The 25,526-nt window shown below is 38.1% G+C and overlaps 1 protein-coding gene across 17 annotated transcripts in view; it reads left to right on the forward strand.

The window, feature by feature from the left end:
• The window catches only part of GPHN (gephyrin), a 757,220-nt gene that overhangs the window by 673,208 nt on the left and 58,486 nt on the right, over window positions 1-25,526 (forward strand). For all 17 annotated transcript variants that reach the window (XM_043986983.1, XM_043986980.1, XM_043986981.1 and 14 more), the window contains one exon: window positions 7,743-7,864. In XM_043986983.1, coding sequence (XP_043842918.1) covers window positions 7,743-7,864 — 122 coding nt within the window. The remainder of the gene's footprint in view (window positions 1-7,742; window positions 7,865-25,526) is intronic.

A 25,526-nucleotide genomic window follows, 5' to 3' on the forward strand; every position in this document is an offset into this window, starting at 1 on the left:
ACAAAGTCAAGAGAAGACAATAATTTGAAAACATCCACAAGCAAAACTTCAAAGAAAAAGGCAGTTTGGACACAAACACAACAAGAATTCCTAGAAATGCTAAAGAAAGTTGTTGTGTTTTTTTTAAGAAGCAAAAAAAAGTAATTTGGGGGGGGCAGGGCAATGAGGATTAAGTGACTTGCCCAGGGTCACTCAGCTAGTGTCAAGTGTCTGAGGCTGGATTTGAACTCAGGTCCTCCTGAATCCAAGGCCAGTGCTTTATCCACTATGCCACCTAGCTGCCCCCCAAAAAGTAATTTTAAAAATCAAATGAGAGCAGAAAAGAAAAATTGGAAAAAGAAATGAATGCAATGCAAGAAAATTATAAAAACAGAATTAACCACTTAGTAAAAGGGAAAACAATAAATACTGAAGAAAATAACTATTTAAAAATCAGAATTGGCCTAATGGGTTTTTTTTTAAGGTACAAAACCTCAATGAAGAAAATAGCTCCTTAAAAATAGAATTGGTCAAGTAGAAGCTAATGACTTCATGAGACATTAAGGAACAATAAAAAAAACTGGGGGAAAAAAATGAAAATTTTTTTTTTCATAGTAAAAACAACTGACCTGGAAAGTAGAACAAAGGGAGACAATTTAAGAATTATTGGAATACCTGAAAGCATTGATCAAAAAAAGAGATTAGACAACATATTTTAAGAAATTATAAAGGAAAATGGTACAATTCAGGAGTAGAGGACAAAATAGAAAGCAAAAGCATTCATTATCACCTCCTGAAAGAGATCCCAAGTTGAAAACTCCCAGGAATATTCTAGCTCCCAAGTTAAGAAAAAACACCTAGTAACCAAGAAGAAATAATTCAAATACCATGGAGCCATATTTAAGGTTACACAAGATATAGCAATTACCAAAATAGAGAAGTGGAAGGCTTGGAATATTTTCCAGAAGACAAAAGAACTAGTACTTAAACCACAAATAATCTACCCAGCAAAACTGAGTATAATCCTATGGAGGGGGTGTGTATATTTAATGAAATAGAAGATTTTGAAGCATTCCAAATGAAAAGATCAGAGATGAATAGAAAATTTAATATTCAAACAGACTCAAGAGAAGTATAAAAAGGTAAACATCTGTGAAAAGTCATAAGGGACTTAAGAGACCTAAACTATTTATATTCCTAAGTGAGAAGATGATACTTGTAAACCCTAAGAACTTTATTATCAAGAGGGCAGTTAGAAGTAGTCTTCTTAGAGTGAGGGCATAGGTTTAAGTCCAGAGTTGGAATGTTCTCAAAAGAATGGTAGGATGAGAAAGAGAGACACTGGGAGAAGAAGGAAGGGAGAGGAAGAAAGGGGAAATTATCTCGCATAAAAGAGGCATACATGGGGGCAGCTAGGTGGCACAGTGGATAGAGCACCAGCCCTGGATTCAGGAGGACCTGAGTTCAAATCCGGCCTCAGACACTTGACACTTACTAGCTGTGTGACCCTGAGCAAGTCACTTAACCTTCATTGCCCTGCCCCCACCTCAAAAAAAGAGGCATACAAAGAAGAGCTTTTAAAGTGGAGGTGAAAATTGCAAGGGGTGGGGGGGGGGCCGTGAACAGTGCTTGAATTTCACTCTCATCTGAACTTATTTAAAGACAGAAGAATATACACACACATATACATATACACATTTATTTATATAAATATGCGTGTGCATGTATATATACACACAAGTATGAGGGGCTAAGAGAAAGGAGTTGGAGATTAGAGGCAGTAGAGTAAGGGAAACATTAATTGGAAGCAAAATAAACTTTTGAGGAGGGCACAGGGTAAAAAAAAGAGAGAGAGAAGGATAAATAAAAGAGAATAGGATAGAGGGAACTACACAATTAGCAATCACAACTGTGAATGTGAATGAGATGAATTTACCAAAAAAACTGAAGAAGATATCAGAATGGATTAGAAACCAGAATCCAAAAAAATGTTGTTTACGAGAGTCACATGTAAAACAGAAACACACACAGCATTAAAATAAGGGACTGGAGCAGAATCTATTATGCTTCATATGAAATTTTTTTAAAAGTAGGGATAGCAATCATGATCTGAAACAAAGCAAAAGTAAAAATAGACCTAATAAGAAGAGATATTCAGTGAAACTACTTTTTTTTTTGTTTGTTTTTTTGGTGAGGCAATTGGGGTTAAGTGACTTGTCCAGGGTCACACAACTAGTTAAGTGTTAAGTGTCTGAGGCTGGCTTTGAACTCAGGTCCTCCTGACTCCAGGGCCAGTGCTCTATCCACTGCACCACCTAGGTGCCCCGAAACTACATTTTTCTAAAAGGTAGCATATACAATCAATCAATATCAATACTGAACATATATGTATTTAAGAAAATGACAACAATGAGAAATTTGTGGGATGCAGGCAAAGCAGTACGTTGGGGAAAATATATATATATATATAAATGCTTACATCAAGAAAAGAGAGAAAGAACAGATTGATTAATTGGTCTTGCAACAACAATAAAAAATCTTGGAAAAAGAAAATTTTAAATCTCCAATTAAACAAAACAGAACTTCTGAAAATTGAAGGAGAGATTAATAAGATCAAAAGTTTAAAAAAAATTTGAACTAGAAGCTAGTTTAATGAAAAAACTAATAAAATAGATAACCCATTGAATGATTTTATTTAAAAAAAAGAAAACCAAATTACCAGTATCAGAAATGAAAAGAATGAATGCACAACCAATGAAGATGAAATTAAGGCAATTATTAGGAGGGTTTTTTGCCCATCTACATGCTAGTAAAACTAATTATATAAAAGAAATGGATGAATATTTACCAAAATATAAATTTTCCAGATTAACAGAAGAGTAAACAGAATATTTAAATAACCTTATATTAGAGAAAAAATTGAAAATGCCATAAATGAACTCCCTAAGGAGGAAAAAAGACCAAATGGATTTACAAGCTATTTTTACCAAACATTTAAAAAATAATTAATTCCAATATTATAAAAACTGTTTGAAAAAAAAGGTAAAGAGTCTTATCAAATTCCTTCGTGACACAAATATGGTTTTGATAGTTAAACGAGAAAGAGTAAAATCAGAGAAAAAATTATAGACCAATTTCCCTAATGAATATAATGTAAAAATTTTATAATCTTATAGCAATATATCACAAAGATCATATACTATGATTATGCTGGATTTATGCCAGGAATGTTGGGCTGGTTCAACTTTAGGAAAACTATAAGCATAATTGACTATCAAAAACAACAAAAATTGCATTATATCAATTGATGCAGATAAGGGTTTTGACAAGATGCAATACCTATTCCTACTAAAAACACTAGAAAATGTAGGAATAAATAGAACTTTTCTTAAATGATAAGTAGTATCATTAAGAGCAAGCATTATCTGTAATGAGGATAAGTTAGAAGCCTTTCCAGTAAGATCAGCGGATACAAAAAACAAAAAACCAAAACCAAAAAACAGGGGCAGCTAGATAGCGCAGTGGATAAGCACCGGCCCTGGATTCAGGAGTACCTGAGTTCGGATCCGGCCTCAGACACTTACTGGCTGTGTGACCCTGGGCAAGTCACTTAACCCCCATTGCCTCACCAAAAAACAAAAAACAGTAAGATCAGTGGTAAAGCAAGGATGCCCGTTACCAGTATTATCATTAAGTATTATACTAGAAATACTATCCATAGCAATAAGACAAAAAATGGAAATTGAAGGAAAGAGCATGGGCCAACAATGAAACAACTATCCCTTTTGCAGATGATATGATAATGGTATACTTAAAGAACACTTAGAGGGTCAACTAAAAAATTAGTTGAAACAGTTCTATACTTTAGTAAAGTTGTGGGATATAAAATAAACCCACACAAATCATCAGCATTTCTATATATCACCAACAAAATCCAGCAGGAAGAGATAGAAAGAAAAACACCACTTAAAATAACTATTAACAGTGTAAGATACTTGGGTGTATACCTGCCAAGACACACAGGAACTAATGAACATAATTATAAAATATCTTTATATAAATAAAGACATCTAAATAATTAGAGAAATATTAATTGCTAATGGGTAGAGTAGGCCAATACAATAAATAAAAATGACAGTACTATCTAAATTAATTTACTTATTCAGTGCCATACCAAAGAGGTCGAAAAAGTAACAATTCATCTGGAAAAACAAAAGGCTATCAAGGGAATCAGTGGGGAAAAAAATGTGAAGGAAGGGGGTTTAGCAGTACCAGATTTCAAAGTATATATTCAAAGCATCAATCATCAAAATATTTTGGATAAGAAATAGACTGGCTGATTACTGGACTAGATTAAGTACATAACACACAGAATCAACTGAGTAAAGCAGCCTAGGGTTTGATAAACTCAAAGATCCCAGCTATTGGGGTAAGAACTCACTAGTTGACAAAATCTTCTGGGAAAATTGGAAAGTAGTCTGGTAGAAACTAGGCATAAAACAATATCTCACACCACATACTAAGATAAGCTCAAAATAGGTACATGATTTATGCAAAAAAGGTGATATTAGAAGCAAATTGGAAGAGCATCAAGGACATCTGTCAGCGCTATGGATAGGGAAGGAGTTCATGATTAAATAAGAGATAGAGATGTTCATGGGAGATAAAATGGATAATTTTGATTACATAAAATTGAAAGTTTTTGTGCAAACAAAGCTAATACAACCAAAACTACTGTTGTTGTTTGTCTTGCATTCTCAAAGAGGACCATGAACCTTGGTGTGACTGGGAAGATGATAGCTCAATACTAGGACTGGGACTGGGACCAAATACTATCATTGAATGTGCACATTGGAGGAGAGTCTTAGATGTTTGGTTTGCCTTTGAGATGTCATGACTTGCAGTGAACTGGATTTAAGTGAAGAAGGACTATGCAAAGTCACTAGCCTGGAGCCATGTGGGTCCAGTGGCAAGATATATTATGAGGACAACTGCAGATGAACCCAGAAGCAGTAAGAGACGTTGGCCTTAAGCTAAGGCCTTTCATAGGTCTCCTCCTACTCCTGGCATCAATAATGTTTTTGCAACTTATTCCTGTGCTTACTGCAATAAGGACCAGGGAGAGCACAGGTGAGTAAATTAGGGAGAATGTCAGTTCTAGCAATAACACCTTTGAGATTGAAGATAGTAAATCCTCTGTTTTGGCCAAGTTCTAATATAATACCAGTCTTTATTCAGCCTGGTTACTTAACAGGGATATTCTGAGGGCAAGAAATGGGAGGGATTTAATAGATCCTGTCTCTATGCATTTATTCTCCTTGGGGTGAGGTTGGGGGTGAAGATTATGCTATAAATTCAATATATTGTTACATGTAAAAACTTATGAGAAATTCTATAGATCTAATCAAGTTGTCTTTCCTCTGAATCTTTTTGCCCAAATCTCTTCCATCTTTAAATTCTAAAAACAAACAAAATCCTTTCACTTGATCCTGCCATCTCTTCAAATTTATCATCTAATATTTTCTGGCAAACATATAAAAAGCTCTGTGTCCTCTTTACCTCCACTTCTTTACATCCCACTCACTTCTCATCCCCTCCAATATAGTTTCCACTACTCAACTGAAACTGTTCTCTCCAGAGTTACCAACAGTCCCTTACTTGTTACCCAATGTCTTTTTCCTAAGTTTCATCCTTCTTGACTATTCTGAAGCATTTGACACTGTTAACCGTCTTATCCTCTGAGATACTCTTCATATCCCCCACCCCAAGTCTTCAGGATACTGCTGTCTCCTGCTTCTGTTCCTACCTCTCCAACCATTACTTCTCAGTGTCATTTGCTAGGTCATCATCATGTCTCCTCTCCTTTGTGTGAGTGGACCCCAGGGTTCTGTCCTGAGCCATCTTCTTTCTCCACACTCTCGGCATTCCCGTCATATCTTTTTTTTTTTTTTTTAGTGAGGCAATTGGGGTTAAGTGACTTGCCCAGGGTCACACAGCTAGTAAGTGTATGTTAAGTGTCTGAGGCCGGATTTGAACTCAGGTACTCCTGACTCCAGGGCCGGTGCTCTATCCACTGTGCCACCTAGCTGCCCCGCATTCCCGTCATATCTTGAACTCTTATCCCACATTGCAGCTGCCTCCTGTACATCAAGGAAGAGTATGGACTCTGAAGTAAGAAGACCTAGAAAGGCTGCATCTGATACTTATGACCTATGTGACTTTTTGCAAAACACAACCTCCCTAAATCTGTTTCCTTACTGTCAAATGTAGAGGATGGATCAGATGGCCTCCTTTCCAGCTTAGTGCAAGGTTCTTAACCTGGGGTCCATGGAGAGATTTTAGGGGGTCCTTGAACTTGGATGGGAAAAAATGACATCTTTATTTTCACTAATCTCTAAATGAAATTTATCATTTTCTTCAGTTATAGCCAGTAAACTGGTATTCTGAAAAGGGGTCCTAGACCTAACACAAAAAAGCTTAAGAACCCCTGCTCCAATTATGACCTTTGACATAGTTCAAATCCTACCTCCAAGTAATTAATATAGGAGCAAATGAGGCCCTGCTCCTGTTTCTTCATTTGTAAAAGGAAAAGGTTGAACTATATGGCCCCCTGAGATCTTCACCTGAGGTCCCATAAGCATGTCAAACCCCACATATCCTAGATAAGGATATTTAATGAAAAGAAAAATATTTTGTCTCTTTTCATTAACTAAAATCCACCACTCTTCTCAGTTTCCCCATCCTTCCTGTCACCTAAATTTGCTACCTCAGAGTTAGCGACTCTCCACCCTGCCAACCCAGATTGAGTAAACTGTGAAATCTTCTCAATTCCATATTCACAATATCTTTTGCATCTCTTCCTTTCCCTTCACAAACACAGTCATCTGGGTTTAAGCCCTCATCTCTTGCCTTGATTATTGCAGTAGCTTCCTAATTGGTTCCTCTGCAGCCAGCTGCTCCAACTCATCCTCTACAAAACTGTCAGGTGAATATCACTAACACAGAGGCTGGCCCTGCTCAAGAAGCTTCCGTTTTCCCTCTGTGATCAAACACAAACTCCTTTTAAATCCTTCATCATCTAGATCTAACCGATCTTTCCAGACTTATTTCACATTACTCCTCCTCACAGACAGGTTGCATGGTAGAGTGGATCAAGAGTTGCTAGAGAAGCCAAGAAAGCTTGGGTTCAAGTCCCAGCTCTGACACATATTGGTTTTGTAACTCCAGACAAGTCCCTTAATCTATCAGTGCTCTAGGCAACTCCCTAAGACTGCAGATTGCAGAGAAACTGCTGGCCTGCATTGGTCAAGCCAGCTTTCTCAATGTTGGACTTCCCTGTCCCAGTGAAACCACAGGTTCAGCTCCTAATCCGATCTCTTTTTCCAACCAAACTGGCTGATGTGCTATAATCATCTCCCTCTGTACCTTTGTATAGAGTTCCCCCAAAGTCCTTCCTCATCACCTCCACCTCCTAGAACGGGTCTCCCCTCCTACATAAGGCCTTCCCTGAACCCCATAGTTTTTTCTGGTCTCCCAAACTCCCAAATTACTTTGTATGTACTTAGTATATACTTTGTATATGACACTTCTAAAACAAGATGCTCATTTCAGAATTCGGGCAGAGGAAGCTGAGGGCTTATTCAGTTGCATGTGTCTATCAGAGGAGAATGGGTATACTTATGACAACTGCACCCTTCAAGAAAACATTATCATAAGAGATTAATTGGTGGGGTTTTGTCTTTTTTTGGGGGGGTGGTTTGTAGTTGCTGAATCCTGAAGATGACCTCTTACCAGGAAAGATTCGAGACAGCAATCGTTCAACTCTCCTAGCAACAATTCAGGAACATGGCTATCCAACCATCAACTTGGGAATTGTAGGAGACAAGTAAGTATTGAATGTTAATTTGACAAATAGACATTATACAAATATGGCTCTTTAGAATGTTAGTAGAGTTTGACCCAAAGAGGTAAGAAAAAGAAAATTATTTAAATGTTTTAACAGTTCAGTCTCTGGGAACCAGACGATTATAGAGATACTGATATACTTTAGGGATTTTTTTCTTCCCAGGAGGTGGCTATTGAAGCAAAAAGAGAGAGGGGGGAAAGAGAGAGAGAGTGAGGGAGAGAGGGAGAGGGGGAGACAGACAGAGAGAGAAAGAGAGAGAGAGAGAGAGAGAGAGAGAGAGAGAGAGAGAGAGAGAGAGAGGGAGAGAGAGAGAGAGAGAGAGAGAGAGAGAGAGAGAGAGAGAGAGGAAGAGGGAATTCTGCATTGCTGTGGGTTTTAGCTTTATAGAAATCTTTATTTTATGGTGTTGGCTCTCTCCTCCTACTCCTGGCATCAGTAATGTTTTTGCAACTCATTCCTGTGCTTACTGCAGAAAGGACCAGGGAGAGTGCAGGTGAATAAAGTAGGAAGAATGTCAGAGCCCCTTCCAGCTCTGATCTTTAAAATCTTGAATATAGAATCCTTAAGCATTCCAGTTCTTTCAGTATTGACTTTTGAGTCCTTGAAACACGCTTCCACCTTGACACCTAAAGAACTGCTGATTTCTTTTCTGTCGTTTTACTCTTTACAGTCACCTTTTCTCTATGTTTTTTTCCATCATTTCTTTTTCCAAGATTGTTTCTTCTGGAGATTGTTTCCTTTGACAGTTGTTTGACCTTTGAAAACCTTTGACATTTGTTTTGACTTTGATATTTATTCAAGAACTAGGCTATAGCTGAGAATCTAGTGCTCAGATGGGCCTGATTGGTATCACTATGTTCCCTACCCACAAACTATATAACCTTAACCCTAACCAGCTGTTGTACAAATGAGTGAAAAGAACCAGGTACAGAAAAACAGGTTGTTTGGATTTTGAGTTGGCAACCCTTCTTTCACACAGGTTTCCATATCTTGGAAACTATATACTAATGCAAGCAACTTCAAGAGAGATAAAATCAGGGGACAGCTAGGTGGCACAGTGGATAAAGCACCAGCCCTGGATTCAGCAGGACCTGCATTCAAATCCAGCCTCAGACACTTGACACGTACTGTGTGACCCTGGGCAAGTCACTTAACCCTCATTGCCCTGCAAAAAAGAAAATAATAATTAATTAATTAAGAAAGATAAAATCAGGTGCCAAGAAGAGGAAGAAAAATTTCTGAGGCACAAAGGCATGAAACTGTGAAATACATAGCCATGAAATAGGGGGAAAAAGGCTGTCAGATTAATTTAAGTCTTAACTAACACTACCTCAGACCCCACAGGTTTCCTTGTCTCAAGCACAAAAATGAGTTCTAAATAAGTACCTTGACAATAGACTTTCTCTAAGCAATGAGGCATATGCCTCATTTCTCTTTTTGTCTCATTGCTTTGTCTTCCAAAACCATGTTAATCACATATTATACTGCCATCCAAAAAAAACCCGAAACCCAGTAGTTCTGATTTTAAGTGAGTGGTCACCACTGAAAAAAGTCACATTGGCATCGGTGCTCCATTTTCTTAAGCTAACACAGTGGATATATTCCAGATTTCACAGCCAATAATTTTCCTACAGTGCTCTGAAGAATATTCTCTAGCATCTCTTTGGGGTTATACATGGTAGGGGCCAGCAGGGAAAGCAGGTTAAAAAAAAATAAAATCAAAAATAGCTCCCAGTCTCCAATGGTAAACTTAACTTTTTGCTGTCAATACCTCACATAAGAATAAGAGACATATGTATCTGTATTATAATTGTATCTGCATATTCTCAATCTCAGGCTTGAAAAGTTCCAGAATGAACAAAGAAATGACTAGATTAAAATGTAGCGGCAGAAAATGAATCCACCCAGTAACAAGAGGAAAAGAATTTATGTGTGCTCTAGTGGGAAGCTGTACAGGGAGCTTAGATTAAATCCATCTTGTTTCTGTTACTAAAGTCATTGGGTATTCTAGGAAGGTTGCCTCCCCCCTCATTTTTAGCTACCTTTGCAGCTGTATGCTAATGGGAACAAATGACATTATATAGAAGATAGCATGTAAATCCCATCAGGGAAAACATGAAAGGGTCTCAGACAAAGTCTACACTGTCTGCAAAATAAGAAGAGAAATAGTCTCCAAGTGCTCACAGGCTTTAACCCAACTATGCCAAGAGAGAAGAAAGAGCAACCTTAAATAAATTGAAGCTCTGTTTTTTCAAACCCAAGGAAATTACATTCTTTAACCTACACCCAAAGAATTAGTCTCTAGTCTTCAACCCACATCCCAAGAATTATAAGATCAAATTAAATAATATATGTCCATGCTTTGCAAACCTTAACGCTCTATATAGGGGCAGCTAGGTGGCACAGTGGATAAAGCACCGGCCCTGGATTCAGGAGTACCCGAGTTCAAATCCGGCCTCAGACACTTAACCACTTACTAGCCGTGTGACCCTGGGCAAGTCACTTAACCCCAATTGCTTCACTAAAAAAAAAAAAAAGCTCTATATAAATGCTAGCTGTTATTAATATCTTAGAGTAGGAAGGACTTTTTAAGGTGATATAGTTCAATTCCTACCAATCCAATTCAGAAAAATCTATATGCAGCATCCCTGATGGATGGTCATCCATCTCTTCTTTTTTCTGGGTAATTTAATAATTTTATTAATAAGACCAGCAGGTTTATTAATAAAAGGATGATCATTTAGCCGCTCTTAGAACAAAGAATCCTTATGGCTATGGGTTCACAGTTTATATGCCCTTTGAAGAGTAGGTATGCCTGAGGGGTGGCAATTAACTCTGATTACTTAACAATTAATGAGAAAATGAATATTACAATGAGAGATTGGGCTATATTACAATGAAAGTCTTTTATCCATCTCTTCTTGAACACATTTAGTGTTTACTGTCTCAGAAAGTGACCTGTTGAGTTTTTTTTACAAATCTAATTGTTGGAAATTTTTTCCTTATACTTATCACAATTTGCCTACCCATAACTTCCACACATTAATCTTAGATCTTGCTTGCCTTTTTCCCCTCACTTGTAGGAATCCATCACTAATTCATGTTTAACTTATGATCCATGATGACTCACTATGATAGTATTTCGTATTGAAAGATCACTAAACTGGAGTGTCTGAAAACCTGAATTTACATCCCACTTCCACTAAGTACTAAGGGTGTCATGTTGGGCAAGTCATTTCCAATCCCTAAGTTTCTTATTTTATCTACAAAGTTGTAGGGTTAATCTACATAATCTATAAGATATCTTATAGTTCTAAATTCCCATAATTCCTCTTTTACTATCATATCTATACAAAGCCCATCTGCTCTGTCTTGTATAAATGCAGTTTATTTTTCCTTTATCCATTAAATACTCAGTAGTTATCCTTATTAGACATTAGACATCAAATTTCTCCAAACTATAACTAATATTACTAAGGTAGCTAGTAAAGTATGAACCACTCCTACCAAATTGATGTTATCATCAGGTTTATTACATGCTTTCAAACCCTGGTCATAAGTAACTTCTTGAATTTATACAAAAAAACTGTAAATGGGAGAAAGGTATCTCAGAGAGCCATGCCTCTGTGCCATGGCTTCTCCCCATGAGAAGTCCAAGGACTTCTTTTTTGGTTTCCTTTCCCCAGCACCTAAATAAACTATAATTTTATTCTTAAAAAAAACTGTAAATGTGCACACAAACATTTAACAAGTATAATCTTAGTGTACATAGCAAAATATATAGCACATAGTGATCACTTAATTCACATCTATGAGCTTTGAAAATGCTTTCCTCACAATAACTATGAGGTGGAAAGTAAAAATAGTATTATTCCCATTTTATAGATGGAAACTAAGATGCAGAAATTTACTGATTTGCTTCAGTAGTAAATATTAGAGGCAAAAATTGAACTCAGATTTTATGATTCTACAACTTTCCATGGTATTTTACTACCTCTCTATACTAATAAATGTTGAATTGTATTTAAGGGGGATTATTTACTACAAACACTTGTACTCTGTACAAAATTTAGTGCAGCAAAATTGGGGGGGGGTCATTAGCAAAGAAACCCTGGTATCTGTTGGAATGCCCTGGTGTCTATTGGAGTCAGCTCAACTTGCTTTGTTGAGCTAGACAACATTCAGTCATATTCTTGTGTCAAAGGGGATAGGATGAAAATATATGTAAATTACTTTCAGTTAAAAACCTCATACTAGGAATTCACATACTATAATTCACCCCATCTTCATTCTTTATCACCATCAACTTGACAACATTTCCTATGCCCTCCTTTTCTTTAGCTGATGTCAAAAGGATACATTTGGGTCAAAGGAGGGAGGGGTAAAGTTGATGAGTTTGGTTTTAAACATAGTCAGGGACTCACAGGTGCTATCTGAGAGAACATTCAATAGGCATATGGAAATGCAAAATGGGCTTTGGAAAGACATCAGGTTTAAAACTTTACATTTAGGAAATTATAGTAGGAAAGATGGGGGATATATGATCATGAATGGAAAAAAGCATAGAATGAAGAGGGAACAAGGCCAAGGACAGAATCTTTCCCTTTAGTTGGTAGGAGGAAGACTAGGAAAAGGAATGATTAAGGAGAATGCAGTACCACAGAAGCCACAAAAGAAGAGTTTCAATAAAGAAAAGGCAACCAATAATTTTGGGCAGCTAGATGGTGCAGTGGATAGAGCCCTGGGCTTGGAATCAAGAATTCTTATCTTCCTGAGTTCAAATTTTGCCTCAAACACTTACTGCTTTGTGACTCTGGGCAAGTCACTTAACCCCATTTGCCTCAATTCCTCATCTATAAACCTGAGTTCAAATGCGGCCTCAGACATTTGACACTTAGTAGCTGGGCAAGTCACTTAACCTTCATTGCCCCACAAAAAAGAAAAAAGGAAAACCCCAAAATGGAGTCACAAAGGGTCAGACACAAGTTAAACAATAACAACTTATAGTGACATATGCTACATGATGAAAGATGGTAAAACCTCATCAAAGGCTTATGAAGTTTGCAATTAGAAAGTCATTGGTGATTTTAAAGAGCACAATTTTAGAAGGTAAGTAGGTACCCTCCTTCCCAATTGCACTCACTATGTGTGATATACTAACATACTCTATTGGCAAAGCTCCACTATTATGATTTCCCCTAAAATCTGCACGTCAGATAACCAGTCAGTCAACTAGTATTTATTAAGCACCTACTATGTGTCTAGCACTGTGCTAGGTAATAGGGACTCCAAGACAAAAATCAAACAGTGCCTAACCTGAGCCATAAGTGCCAATAACTTTAAGCTCAGCAGCCATTTCCAAAATCTTCTACATTATTTGGTCTATTGTCATTTTGCCCACTAAGATTTTTTAAATCTACTTTCGCCACATTATGCAGAATTAAGAAGGTGATGTGGCTATCTTTGAGGATGTCTTAAGTTTCATGGGTTAGCTAGCTGAATAACTAGGCCTATCTTCTTGAAATACAGCCACAACTTGCAGTCATTTGGTCAGAACTGCAGGGTGGGAAACCACTTTCTTGTATTTGCAAATGCACTTGCAGTTCTGTGCATCCAAAGTGAATCTCTCACCTAAGTGAATTTCTTACCAGTTGAGTCAAATAACAAAATCACATCTTTGAAGTTTAATAAACTAATCTAGTTGTTATAGTCAATCATTCAAGCATGAATTAAGCACCTAGTAAGTGCAAGGCATTGTGCTGATGCTGGAGATGGAAAGACAAAAGCAATTAATTCATTCACTTTTTGTGCTCATGTTCAAGTCAAAAATAAATAAATAAATATATGTCTCTGTGTGTTATATATATATGTGTATATATACATACACATATACACACACATATATATAACACAGAGATACACACACACACGTATCTTTTTTTTTTTCAAGAGACTTTGCATTAGCAATGCTGTTATTTCCCTGGTATAGAAAATAGAAATAAGAATCCAAAAAGCTACACTTTCCAGGCTCATTTATGACTTCTCAGACAAGAAGAAGAATGCTGGGAAATGAGCAGAATTTATTGATCTTAACACTGAAATTGTATTTGGAAAATACTGCAGCATACAGAGATGAAGAGAGGGTAAAGAGGTAAATTGAGAAATAGGTCACTTAACCTCTATGAGCACTGATCATTTTACCTTGGACTCCATTTAGTGAATTTTCCTTTACAGAAATCAGTCCCCTGTCAGGCAGTGAATGCATAAGGGATAGGAACAGAGATTTCCAATATGAGAAGTAAAAGGGCAATTTTGGGGGAAACTCCCACTCAGAAAAAATCCTACATATTACAGACTCACTTTTGTTCCACAGGATTCTAATAACACAGAGTTTTGTTCCACAGGATTCTATTGTATTCTCTTTTATCCAGGACTCCCTCACATCTGGGGTACAATCATCTATGTTCATACTCAGTTGTGCTCATAACTTAGATACTGCAGAGTCAAAAACACCTTCTAAGTCATCAGAGAATAAATTTCGTAGTATATTTTGATGTTAACTTTCCTTCATTATATCTGAAAATGGATAAAAATCAATTCTCCGACCATGGAATATAAAAGTTTGCTAATAATACAAGATGCTAGTTGCTATTATTTTTTAGAATTTGTATATTTTATCGATATTTTTCAGTAGTATATAAAATTGGAGAGGTATCTTCCATTCCAGGGCATAAGTAAGTAGGACCTTCAGAAAGCCAATATCTACAAGATAATTCTGTCTGCACATCCTGTGCAGTTTTAGGTGCTATTTTTCCTCTGTCACTAGAAAAACTAAATTAGGTTTGGCAAGTCATACTTACTGACCTTTTTTTTAATGAACTATTTCCTCTTCAGTTAGGAAAAAAATAGCAGAGGGAATTGTCTCCTCAAAAGGATATATGCTATTGAATTAATTTATAAAGCACTGAGGCTGGGCTTTCTGACTGGCTCTTTTACAAAGCACTATGAATGGATCAATTAAACACTGGGTAAGAGCACTTACAGTATAAATCATCATTGACCTTGTTTTGTGATAGCTATTGTCATGATTTCCCATGGGCCCAATAACCCCTATAGTGCTTAGGAGCCCACAAAAAAGGCCCCAGTCCACACCTCACACATCACTGTGGTCTATGAATGGGGATATAAGGGGGCCAGGAACCCTTTGTAAAGTTTAATTTGAGAGCTCAGAATTTTTAAAAATTACTAAATGAGGGGCAGCTAGGTGATGCAGTGGATAAAGCACTGGCCCTGGATTCAGGAGAACCTGAGTTCAAATCCGGCCTCAGACACTTGACACTTATTAGCTGTGTGACCCTGGACAAGTCACTTAACCCCCATTGCCCCACAAAAAAAAAAAATTTACTAAATGAGCTAGGCCAATTATATGTGATCATAGATTTAAGGTTGGAAGAGAGCCTAGATGTCATCTGATCCAATGCCTTTATTTTATTGATATAACACCAGAGGACCCTTGCTGGGCCCAAAAAGGGCCACTCTCTTCCATTAAAGGATTCTTAGCTCTCGACCAGAGTTACAGTCTGGGTTGAATCATCAGAGACTCTAGCCCACCCCCCTCCCAAAACCAGATCTGGATGATTGTCTCAAAGTCTCTGGCTCTTAATACCCCTATCATGGATCCCTGAGGAAAATCACTTAGAGTTTAGGTTGGTTCCTGTCTAAAATCTCTCCATAATGGAGTGGAAAGGTATTCCACATACTAGATATATCAGGCATAGGACAAGTATTTATTTCCTCTGTCACAAAAAATGCCTAAAAAATAACAGACTCACAAGCAGGTACAATGACAAAGACCTAATATTAAACAATAGCATAATATCATGGGATGTTGGTGCTTAAAAGGATAATTAATGTTATTATTGGCCTGGCATTTTACCTTCACCTTGCCATTGCACTATCCCTTAAGCACTTTAAGATAACTTGTCTTCTGGCTAGCTCTCCATCCTGTCATATTTCTTTACAAGAAGTACCATAAGGGGCAGCTAGGTGGCGCTGTGGATAGAGCACCGGCCCTGGATTCAGGAGGACCTGAGTTCAAATCCAGCCTCAGACCCTTGACACTAGCTGTGTGACCCTGAGCAAGTCATTTAACCCCAATTGCCTCACAAGAAAAAAAAAAGTACCATAGGGAGCTCCTCCTGAAGTGCAACTGACATCAACTCAGGAATTCCCAACACAGCCACCCCCCAAAAATTCTCTCTCATAATTGCTGTATGGTCATTAGGAAAGAAACACACAGAAGAAAAAACAACCGGAGTCCAGGCCTCAATCTCACCTATGCAGCACATACATGCAAAATTGATGTTAGCTCCCTCTTTACCCTTTCCTAGAGGTACTACAGAAACAGACTTTGAAGGAATCATAAAGAGGGAGCTAACTGTAGTTTTTCAGTTTTTGCAATTTTTCTATTTTTTAAATAACATGAAAAAAAAGATTTTAGCTTTTGTTTTTTAAAACTAAGTTCTAAATTCCCTCCTCTCTTCCCTCCCTGAGACAGCAATTAGATATAAATTATATACATGCATACAAATTATATATGCATACAAAACACATTTCCATATTTCATTTTGTAAAAGAAAACACAGATTTCCCCCCTCCCAAAAAAAAGAAAGAAAGAAAAAGGTTTTAAAAAGTATGTTTCAGTCTGCGTTCGGACTCCATAAGTTCTTTCTCTGGAGGTGAATAGCATTTTTCATCTTAAATCCTTAAGGATTGTTCTGGATTATTGTATTGCTGAGAATTAGCTAAATTGTTCACAGTTGACTATCATACAATATGGCTGTTACTGTGTACAATGTTCTCCTGGTTCTGTTCATTTCACTTTGCATCAGTTCATGTAAGTCTTCCCAGGTTTTTCTGAAAGCATCCTGTATGTCATTTCTTATAGCTCAATAATATTCCACCACAATCATATACCACAACTTGTTCAGCCATTCCCCAATTGATGGGCATCTCCTCAATTTACAAATCTTTGCCACCACAAAGAGAGGTGCTATAAATATTTTTATACATATGGGTCCTTTTCCTTTTTTCCTTTTTCTTTGATCTCTTTGGGATATAGACCTACTAGTGGTATTTCTGGGTCAAAGGGTCTTTGGCCATAGTTCCAAATTGAAGAGTCACCCTCCTTTAAGGAGCATTAAGTGGATTCCTCTTGCTGCCTCTGGGGCTAGACTTCCTTGATACTTATTTCTCCCCTTGTTGCCTCCCCTCCCCCGCCCCCAACCAAGGAACCTGACCAAGGAACTGCTAAGTCATTCCAAAGCACCAAGTCCCTCCGCACTAAGCAGTGAACATGACCTACCAAAGGGGAGAGGTGGTTCAGTTGATTGCCCTCCCTGCTACCTAGAAACGAGCCCAAAGAGGGAAGTGATTTGCCCAAGTAAGTAAGTGCTGGAGCTTCAGAGCTAGAGTCAAGGCCAGGTCCCTTGACTTCAAATCTACAGAACTTTCTGCTGCCTCTACTGTGTCCATACTACATAGAACTTTACCTAGATAGAGGATTCTCCAGCAGAACAATCGTGTTGACATAGTGACCCATAGTTATAGCAACATCTCCAAACATGATAAAGACTAGAAGTTCAACACCAAAATAGAAATCAATTTGAATTAATGCGAACATGGCAACTTTCAGGCAGTTCCTAACTCAGCAAATGGACATCTGGATTTTTTTACTTCACATTATCATACTGTCTGAGTTTCTGTTAGATAATCATTTAACTTATTAATAAATGTCTCCTCGTAACAAAAATTACTTTGATTTAGTTAACATGGAAACTAAGTTAGTCATACTTGAGTGTAAATTAATTCAATCTAATTGCTTTCTTCCTAACACTTAGCTAAATGAATATACTGAGGAAATGGCAGTGAGAATACCTTTCAGAGGTAGAGCAGCTGTAGGGGGCTACAGAAGGGAGCTGAGGCAGCATTATATGGGATCCTGGGAAAGGTACATGAGGTCACTAGAGAGGAGTACAAACAGGGCAGTAAGAGAAGAGACTTTGTCAGTTTCCAAATTATGCCAGCCCTTGGGACCAGGGCTTCCTTAACCAGTCCTCCTCCTTCGCCCTTCCTTGTCTCATGGCTCTGAAACTGAAAACAATGGTGGGATAGTGGAATGAGTGACAAACTTAAAGTCATAGAACCCAAGTCCAAATCCCAGCTCTGCTCCCTTACTCCCTGTGTGACTCTTTCAGCATCATTTTCCTCATCTGTAAAAAAGTGGAATCAATAACTTCTGAGTCTTTTCTGGGTCTGGATCTATGATGCTTTAAACTCTTCAACTATATTATGTACTAAATAAGCTTCTGCGAGCTAGCCTCAGAATCTAACCATCATTTATAATATTGTTTTTATAGGAAACTGCCTTGTGAGTTCCATACAGTTGACTTAGAAATGAACTGTTGGAAATCAACCATTCATAAGTCAGGGACTGCTTATGTAGAAGGAAAAATTGCAGAGAACCCAATCTATGACACAGTGGAAAGAGACTTGAATTTAAAGTCAGAGCTTAGGTTAGAATTGGAGATATTGAGCATGTAATTCATTGTACCCCTGGGCTTCAGTTTTCTTCATCTTTAATGTAAGGGAGAGGGAGGTAGAAACCCCCATTTTAACCTTGATATGGAGTGACAGTGCACGAGAATCCTGTTCATAGAGGCTAAGGAAATTTGGCCATGCCCCAGAGGTCATCTATAAATTATCAAGTATCAGATTTCAGCTAGATCCTCAGGGAAGCAACTGCCTAGGGAAGAATGAGAGGCCTAGCTCTGCTTCCCCACATAGGTAGAGATTTAGACTTTGTAGGTGAAAATTTTATCATTGACCCATGAGTACATACCCTGAACCATTGTTTGACCATGTTCATCTTAATGTGAATTAACCAGATGGTCCTCGATCTCAATTGTAGAACCTAAAATTTCTACTGTCTCTATCTTCTTTACTCGTCTTAGAATGATTTAGCTGGTATTTGCTGTTACAGGTGAAACAGGAACTAATTAGCAGCTGTTGTCTGTTTCTGTGTTTAAATTAAATATTTTAAAAATAAATCTGCATTCACATGCTGAACACTATGTTTGAATCTACAAGAGCCAAACAATTGTGAAGGCATTGCCTTGCATTTTATGATCATGACAAAATTTCCTGCTCAGGAAAAGGGATGTTAACATAATATCAAATGGGCATCAAGTATCAAAAAGCAATGGTTACTCTGAACTAAAAAGCATACCACTAAGTTAATCTTACTATAATCCAAAAATATATAATGATCTGGAGATACCATGCCCTTCACAGAACTTAGTTATTAGTTCAGCATAATTGGGGAAATCACATCCATCCTTAATAATAGCTAAAAAATAATAAATAGCAATTATATGGGACATTGGAACAGCTAGGTTGGCACAGTGGATAGAGTGCCAGCACTTAGAGGCAGGAGGACCTGAGTTCAAATTTGACCTCGAACACTCACTAGCTGCTTGTGTGACCTTGGACAAGTAGCTTAATTCTCTTTGCCTCAGTTCTTCATCTCTAAAATGAGTTGGAGAAGGAAAAGGCAAACCACTCCAGTATCCTTGCCAAGAAAACCTAAGTGGGGTCACAAAGAATCAGATACAACCAGCTAAACACCATGGAACATTAAGATTTGCAAAGTGCTTTACAAATAATATTTCACTGATCCTCATAGGAGCCCCTATTGGTAGGTGTTATTAGCCCCATTATATAGATGAGGAAACCGAGGCTAACTATGGTGAGATTATTTGCTCAGGGTCACAGAGCTAATCAGTGTCTGAGGCTGGATTTGTGAACTCAGGTCTTCCTGACTCCAGGCTCAGCTCTCTATCCGCTGAGGCCACCTAGCTGCCAAGATTGTTTGTACATATTTGCTATTTTTGTTCTTTTACTGCTCTTAAGCTTCTTTGGTTTCTCTTTAAGCTAGAATTTGGAGAGGATACATTACCGTTTCTCCATTTCCCAAATTGGCGGCAAATGTTTTTGGTTTTAGAGAGGAAAGCCCTTTTCATAGTGCAGATAGTTTCAGAAGTAAAGATGACAACAGTATAAAGAAAAGTACCAAGGACTTTGAAATTAGTGTAATGGGGGAAATGGGGTATGGGTTTGGTTAGGGGTTGGGGTTCTTAGAAATTCCTCTTTAAAGAATTACACCATCTTGCACACAAAAGCACTTAGAATAAGGTGGTAGTTTATCTAGGGACAAGGGAAGGGAAGGGCGGGGGGGAGGGAAACCATGACAGAAATCCTTGGACTTCTCATGGGGAGATAGGCACAAAGCACGTGGCTCAGAGGTACCAATCTCCTCGAACAGGAGACTGGAAGGTACTTTTATAGAAGACTGATGCGGGGAGGGGTCACCATTTGACTGTGGAACTTTCCTTTAGTGAGGGAGGACCATCCCCCACTGGTGGTAGCTGGGGGAATTAGGTGAGGAGTGGAGTACCATCCCCCACTGGTAGTGACTAGAGGAATTGGGTGAGGGGTGACTACGCATTTCTCTTCAGGACACAAAGGCCACAGCCATACCCAAATTTATCTCCCCAGGGGTAAGGGAGACCAGAATGAAGGGTGGAGGTCCCAAAGCTGGCTCACTCCAAACTGGTTCCGCTTATCTCTCTAGGGTATCTGTCCTCTGGTTTAGTTTCTCAAGGAGAAGATTCCTTGATGTGTCCCAGAGAACTTCTGGGGTTCTCTGCACCCCATGACATTTGGCACTCATTTTTTCTCTCTTAGTTTCAGGAAAATTTACTTCTGTTTATGTAGCTGTCTCAATATTTTCTACTCAACTTTTTTTAAACAGAAAAGTGACTGTTATGTGTCTCATACAAAGTAAAATTTATGATTTTAAGATATTTTGAGATAACATCTTTCCAGCTAAAAACATAGCAAGTATCACTGTGGAGTAAGGTTTGTCTAAGCAGTTGCTCTTTTTTACAAAATTCCCTCCTACAACAGAAAAGTGGAAGAGAAGATTCTTTCCAGACCACACTGTTGTCTCCTCGTGGAATGGCTCAGGGAACGTGACCTTCTTTTTGTCCCTGTCTCCAGCCCCACCCCTCCGGGTCTAACTTACCTGGCTGTAGTTATAACAGTAGTTTGCTCTTTTGCCTAGAGAATAATTGGTCCCACTTTTCTTTTATTTTAGGAGCTCATAAAAACTAATAAAAATCATCACCATTAAGATCCTCTTTTATATAAGATACTCTATTATAGCTTTGAAAAGCCTGGTTAGGGAGAAACCCAAATGTTTTGGACAGAGATGTGAATCTATGACTTGATTAAATTCTGTGAATGTCTAGTTCATCACTGGAATCCTCCTTGTGATCTTTTCATACAACAAATATGCAAACATTTATCACAAAAAAGTTAGTCAATCACAGGTTTTATGTCTAGGGAAAATGCTTTCAAAACCACTAAGTAAATCATAAGTTATGACCAAGGTTTAAAAAAACAGGAAAAAACCAAACACCTGTTATTTGCAGGCACTGATAAAAGTAAAAGTGAGGTTGAAGCACTTCACAGGTTTCAGCACTTCTCTTGTAGAATAGCTCAGTCACCTCTCAGTCGGGATGGGATTTACTGGGCAGAAGCAGAGGCAGCTTGGCTGTCTCTACAGCCACTTTGACATTGTAGCCTTAATCTTTCTTCAAAGCACTTATGATCCACCTATCAGTATCATTTACCTTCCTCTGAATACCCTTCCATCCTTATTTTTCCCTCTATTGCAATTCTTTTTTTTTTTAAAATCCACCTTGGCAAAACTTCAACTCTCCCTTTGTGGTGAGATCTCTAGGCAAAAGGACACAACCTCTCCAGAAGTCTATTCAGCTATTCTGAAACCTCTTCCTGACTTTCAAGGAACTGGTCTCAATATTCATATAGACCTTTTACAATTCTAATGACTAGATAATGCTCTTTCTGAAAGTTATCTCTTTTTAAGTGAGTTGTCTCCTACCACAATGAACCCCGATACTACTGTTAAAATCTGTTAATTTGCCTCTAACTAGAATGTGTGAGATAGCCCAGCCCAGCCCAGCCCCAAGTCATCACTAATTCAGAGAATCCTGGAAAACAGGAAAAGAGCCACAGGACCATTACTGTCAAGGATACCACCAACCTTTCAGTCATCCAGCCTCCCAAAGATGTAATCCTTGACTCCTCACTCTCTTATCCCCCAAATTTAATCTATTACAAAGGGCTATCAATTTTATCTTCATAACACCTCCCTCTTCTGACCTGCTACCATCTTGGTGCCAAGAGCATGTGTGACCATATTAAACACCCCCTCACACATGAACACTTATTAAGCTTCAGGAATTCCCTTTACAGGATCAAATATAAAATCCTTTGTTGTTCAAAGCCATTCACAACCTGAGCTCTTCCTATCTTTCCAGTTTTCTTACACCTTACACTCCCCCCAAATACTTTGAGAGCCAGTGACACTGGCCACCTGGCTGTTCCTCCAACAAGAGGCAGGTCTAAGGGCATGGGCTCTGCCCCACCCCTAGAACGCTTCCTCCTCATCTCCACCTCTAGGCTTCCTTCAAGCCCCAATTAAAATCCCACCATCTGCTGGAAGCCTTTTCTGCTGCCTCTTAATTCTAGTGCCTTCCCCCTCTTAATTATTTCCAATTTATCTTATACATAACTTGTCTGTAGTACATAGTCATTTACATGTTATCTCCCCTATTAGACTGTAAGCTCCTTGAGAGCAAGGACAGCCTTTTACCTTTCTTTGTATCCCCAGCACAATGCCTGCAACATGGAAGGCACTTAATATTTATTGATTGACTGATTGACTGGGAAAGGGCAAATGTTTCCGTTTTTTAAACAGGGAAGAGGGGGCAGCTAGGTGGCACAGTAGATAAAGCACCGGCCCTGGATTCAGGAGTATCTGAGTTCAAATCCGGCCTCAGACACTTGGCACTTACTAGCTGTGTGACCCTGGGCAAGTCACTTAACCCCCATTGCCCCACAAAAAAAAACAACAACAAAACAGGGAAGAGTAGAGCCTGAGAACTATGAGCCAGTGTGCTTGACTTCTCTTTCTAAAAGGAAAAAAAGGGGGGGGGGGGGAGGATGCTTAGCAACCATCCAGAACACCAAAAGATGATCACAAATAGTCAGCATGGCTTCATCAAGAACAAGTCATGCCAAACTAAATCCATTTCCTTTTTTTGACAAGACTAACAGATAAAAGAAAATTCTGTAGAAATAATTTACTTGGATTTTAGCCAAAGCTTTTGGAAGTCTCTCATGCAGTTCTTGTAGACAAGATAGAGAGATGATGCAGAACTGGTAGAACTACCAAACTCAAAGAATGGTTGACCATCAATAAATTCAATGTTAGCTTGAAAGGAAGTTTCTTCTAGAGTGGTCCATATCTGTGCTTGGCCATGTCCTATTTAATAACCCTTATGTCAGCAATGTGAATCACAAGGACTAAATTGCATATTTATCCAATTTGCACATGGCACAAAACTAGAAGGGATGGAATATTGGGGCCAAAATAATAAGATGAAGTTTAATAGAGATAATTGTCGAGTCTTTTGCTTGAGATTTTTTTAAAAATCAGATCTACAAATAAATGATAGGCAGATCTACAAATAAATGACAGATTTACTTGAGAAAGATCTGGTGCTTTTAATGGGCTACATAGTCAATGTGAGGCAATAGTGTGCTGTCACCTAGTAAAGCTAAAGTGATCTTTGCCTGCATTAAGAGAAACATAATGTCCAGGGATAAAGATCCTGTACTCTACTCCAGCCAAATCACATGTGCTTTATTACAAGTAACTCAAACATATTTATTTTTGTTGATTTTACATAATCAGGAAACAAGTATCAATTAAATAATAATTGATGACATTTATAACTTAAGGGTTGCCAGCTACTTGATCCTTAAAACAAACATATGAAGTAGGTACTACAAGTGTTAATAATCTTATTTTACCAAGAGGTTAAATTATTTGTCCAGAGTCATACAGCTAGGAATTGCCAGATACAGCATATGAGCCAAGGTCATCTTCCAGATTCCAAGGCCACCATTCTTTCCAGTATTACCTGCTTAGGTGCCACATTTTAAGAAGGTCATTGACAACCTTTCAGCATCTAGAGAAGGACAACTAGGATAAGGAAGATCCTTTAGATTGTACCACATGAGGATTGGTTGAAGGAAGTGGGAATAGCTTAGAGAAGAAAAGACTTGTTGGGAGGGGACAGAGGGAGGGACAGGAAGAGGAACATGATCACTGTCTGCAGTTATTTGAAGGACTATATTGTAGAAAAGGATTGAGCTAATTCTGCTTGGCCTGAAAGGGCACAATTAGGAACAACTGTGGACACCACAGAGAGGAATATAAAGGTTTGGTGTTAGAAAAAAACTTCGTAACAGTTAGAGGTATCCAGAAGCAGACTGGGCTGCCTCAGGATGCATTAGGCATCATACCACAAGTTTTAAATCAAGGGGTGGATGAGCATTTTGGGGGATGTTGTTGGTGGGATTCCTTTTTGTTGTTGTTGTTTTTGTTTTTGTTTATGTCAGTGGGATTCTTGCCCTTAGGTCTTATCCGACTCTGAGATTCCACCCGTCTCCCCCACTTCCCACCCCATCAACCTAGATAGTTTCCCTACCTGCTGTGGAGCATCTGGATCCAAACCAGAGATAGGCCTGGATGAAACCAGAGCCTTCAGCCTGTTCCAGAGCAGGCCTTAGCCCTTGTGGTCACTTAGGACTAACCTCCAGATTGGTCCAAATTGGAGCAGAACTCTGGATCCATCCTAATTGAAGGCCACACCTGTGTACTCAGGTGGCCTTGAAACCTTTAGCTACCAAGTACTCATCCTCTTGATATTTGGCACTATTTCAATTCAGATGTAGGAAGATGTCATGTGATATCAGTGCTCCCAAGGAATCATCCAGCTGTAAATGGTTAAGGAATTTGTAGTACTGTAGGTATCAAGATTGATTTTTAGACTTAATATCCTTGGAAATGTGGTCATTTAAAATACAAGCATAATCAAAACTCATTTTAAATGAAGGAGAAATTAAGACTTAAGTTCCTAGACCCAGAACAGAATGTGGTTTTTAAAGAAAGATCTTTATCCAAAAAGTCCCTCTAGTGGCAGTAGTGAGAAAATATCTCACAGATAAAGGAAAAGGTTTTCTTTATGTAATCAAAGTTTTGAGTATAAATTTCTTTACCATATTGAAAAATATAGTCATTATCTATTGGGTTTTTTTATTTCTATTCTTCTCTCTTGGAAAGACTTGATAGTTAGCTCTTTATTTTCCTATATCTGAAAAAAACCCTATCTTTTGAATACCCAGATCCTTGCCGGCCCTTTATTTCTTTTATTACCACCTGTTTTGTTTTTCCTTTTAGCTCTAGAAAGTCATGGCTTGTGAATGTACTCTAAAGTTACATTTAATCAAATGCATTCATTAATTAGTATAGCCTAGAAAGAAACATTGATTTTATTCTGTAAAACTACACTAAAATATTGTATATAAATAAATATACAGAATTTGCTGTCACAGCCAGATCCCTCAACCAGATGCTTTAGTATAA

Source organism: Dromiciops gliroides, chromosome 2 (genome assembly GCF_019393635.1).
Source record: "Dromiciops gliroides isolate mDroGli1 chromosome 2, mDroGli1.pri, whole genome shotgun sequence".
Classification (NCBI taxonomy): Eukaryota; Metazoa; Chordata; class Mammalia; order Microbiotheria; family Microbiotheriidae; genus Dromiciops; species Dromiciops gliroides.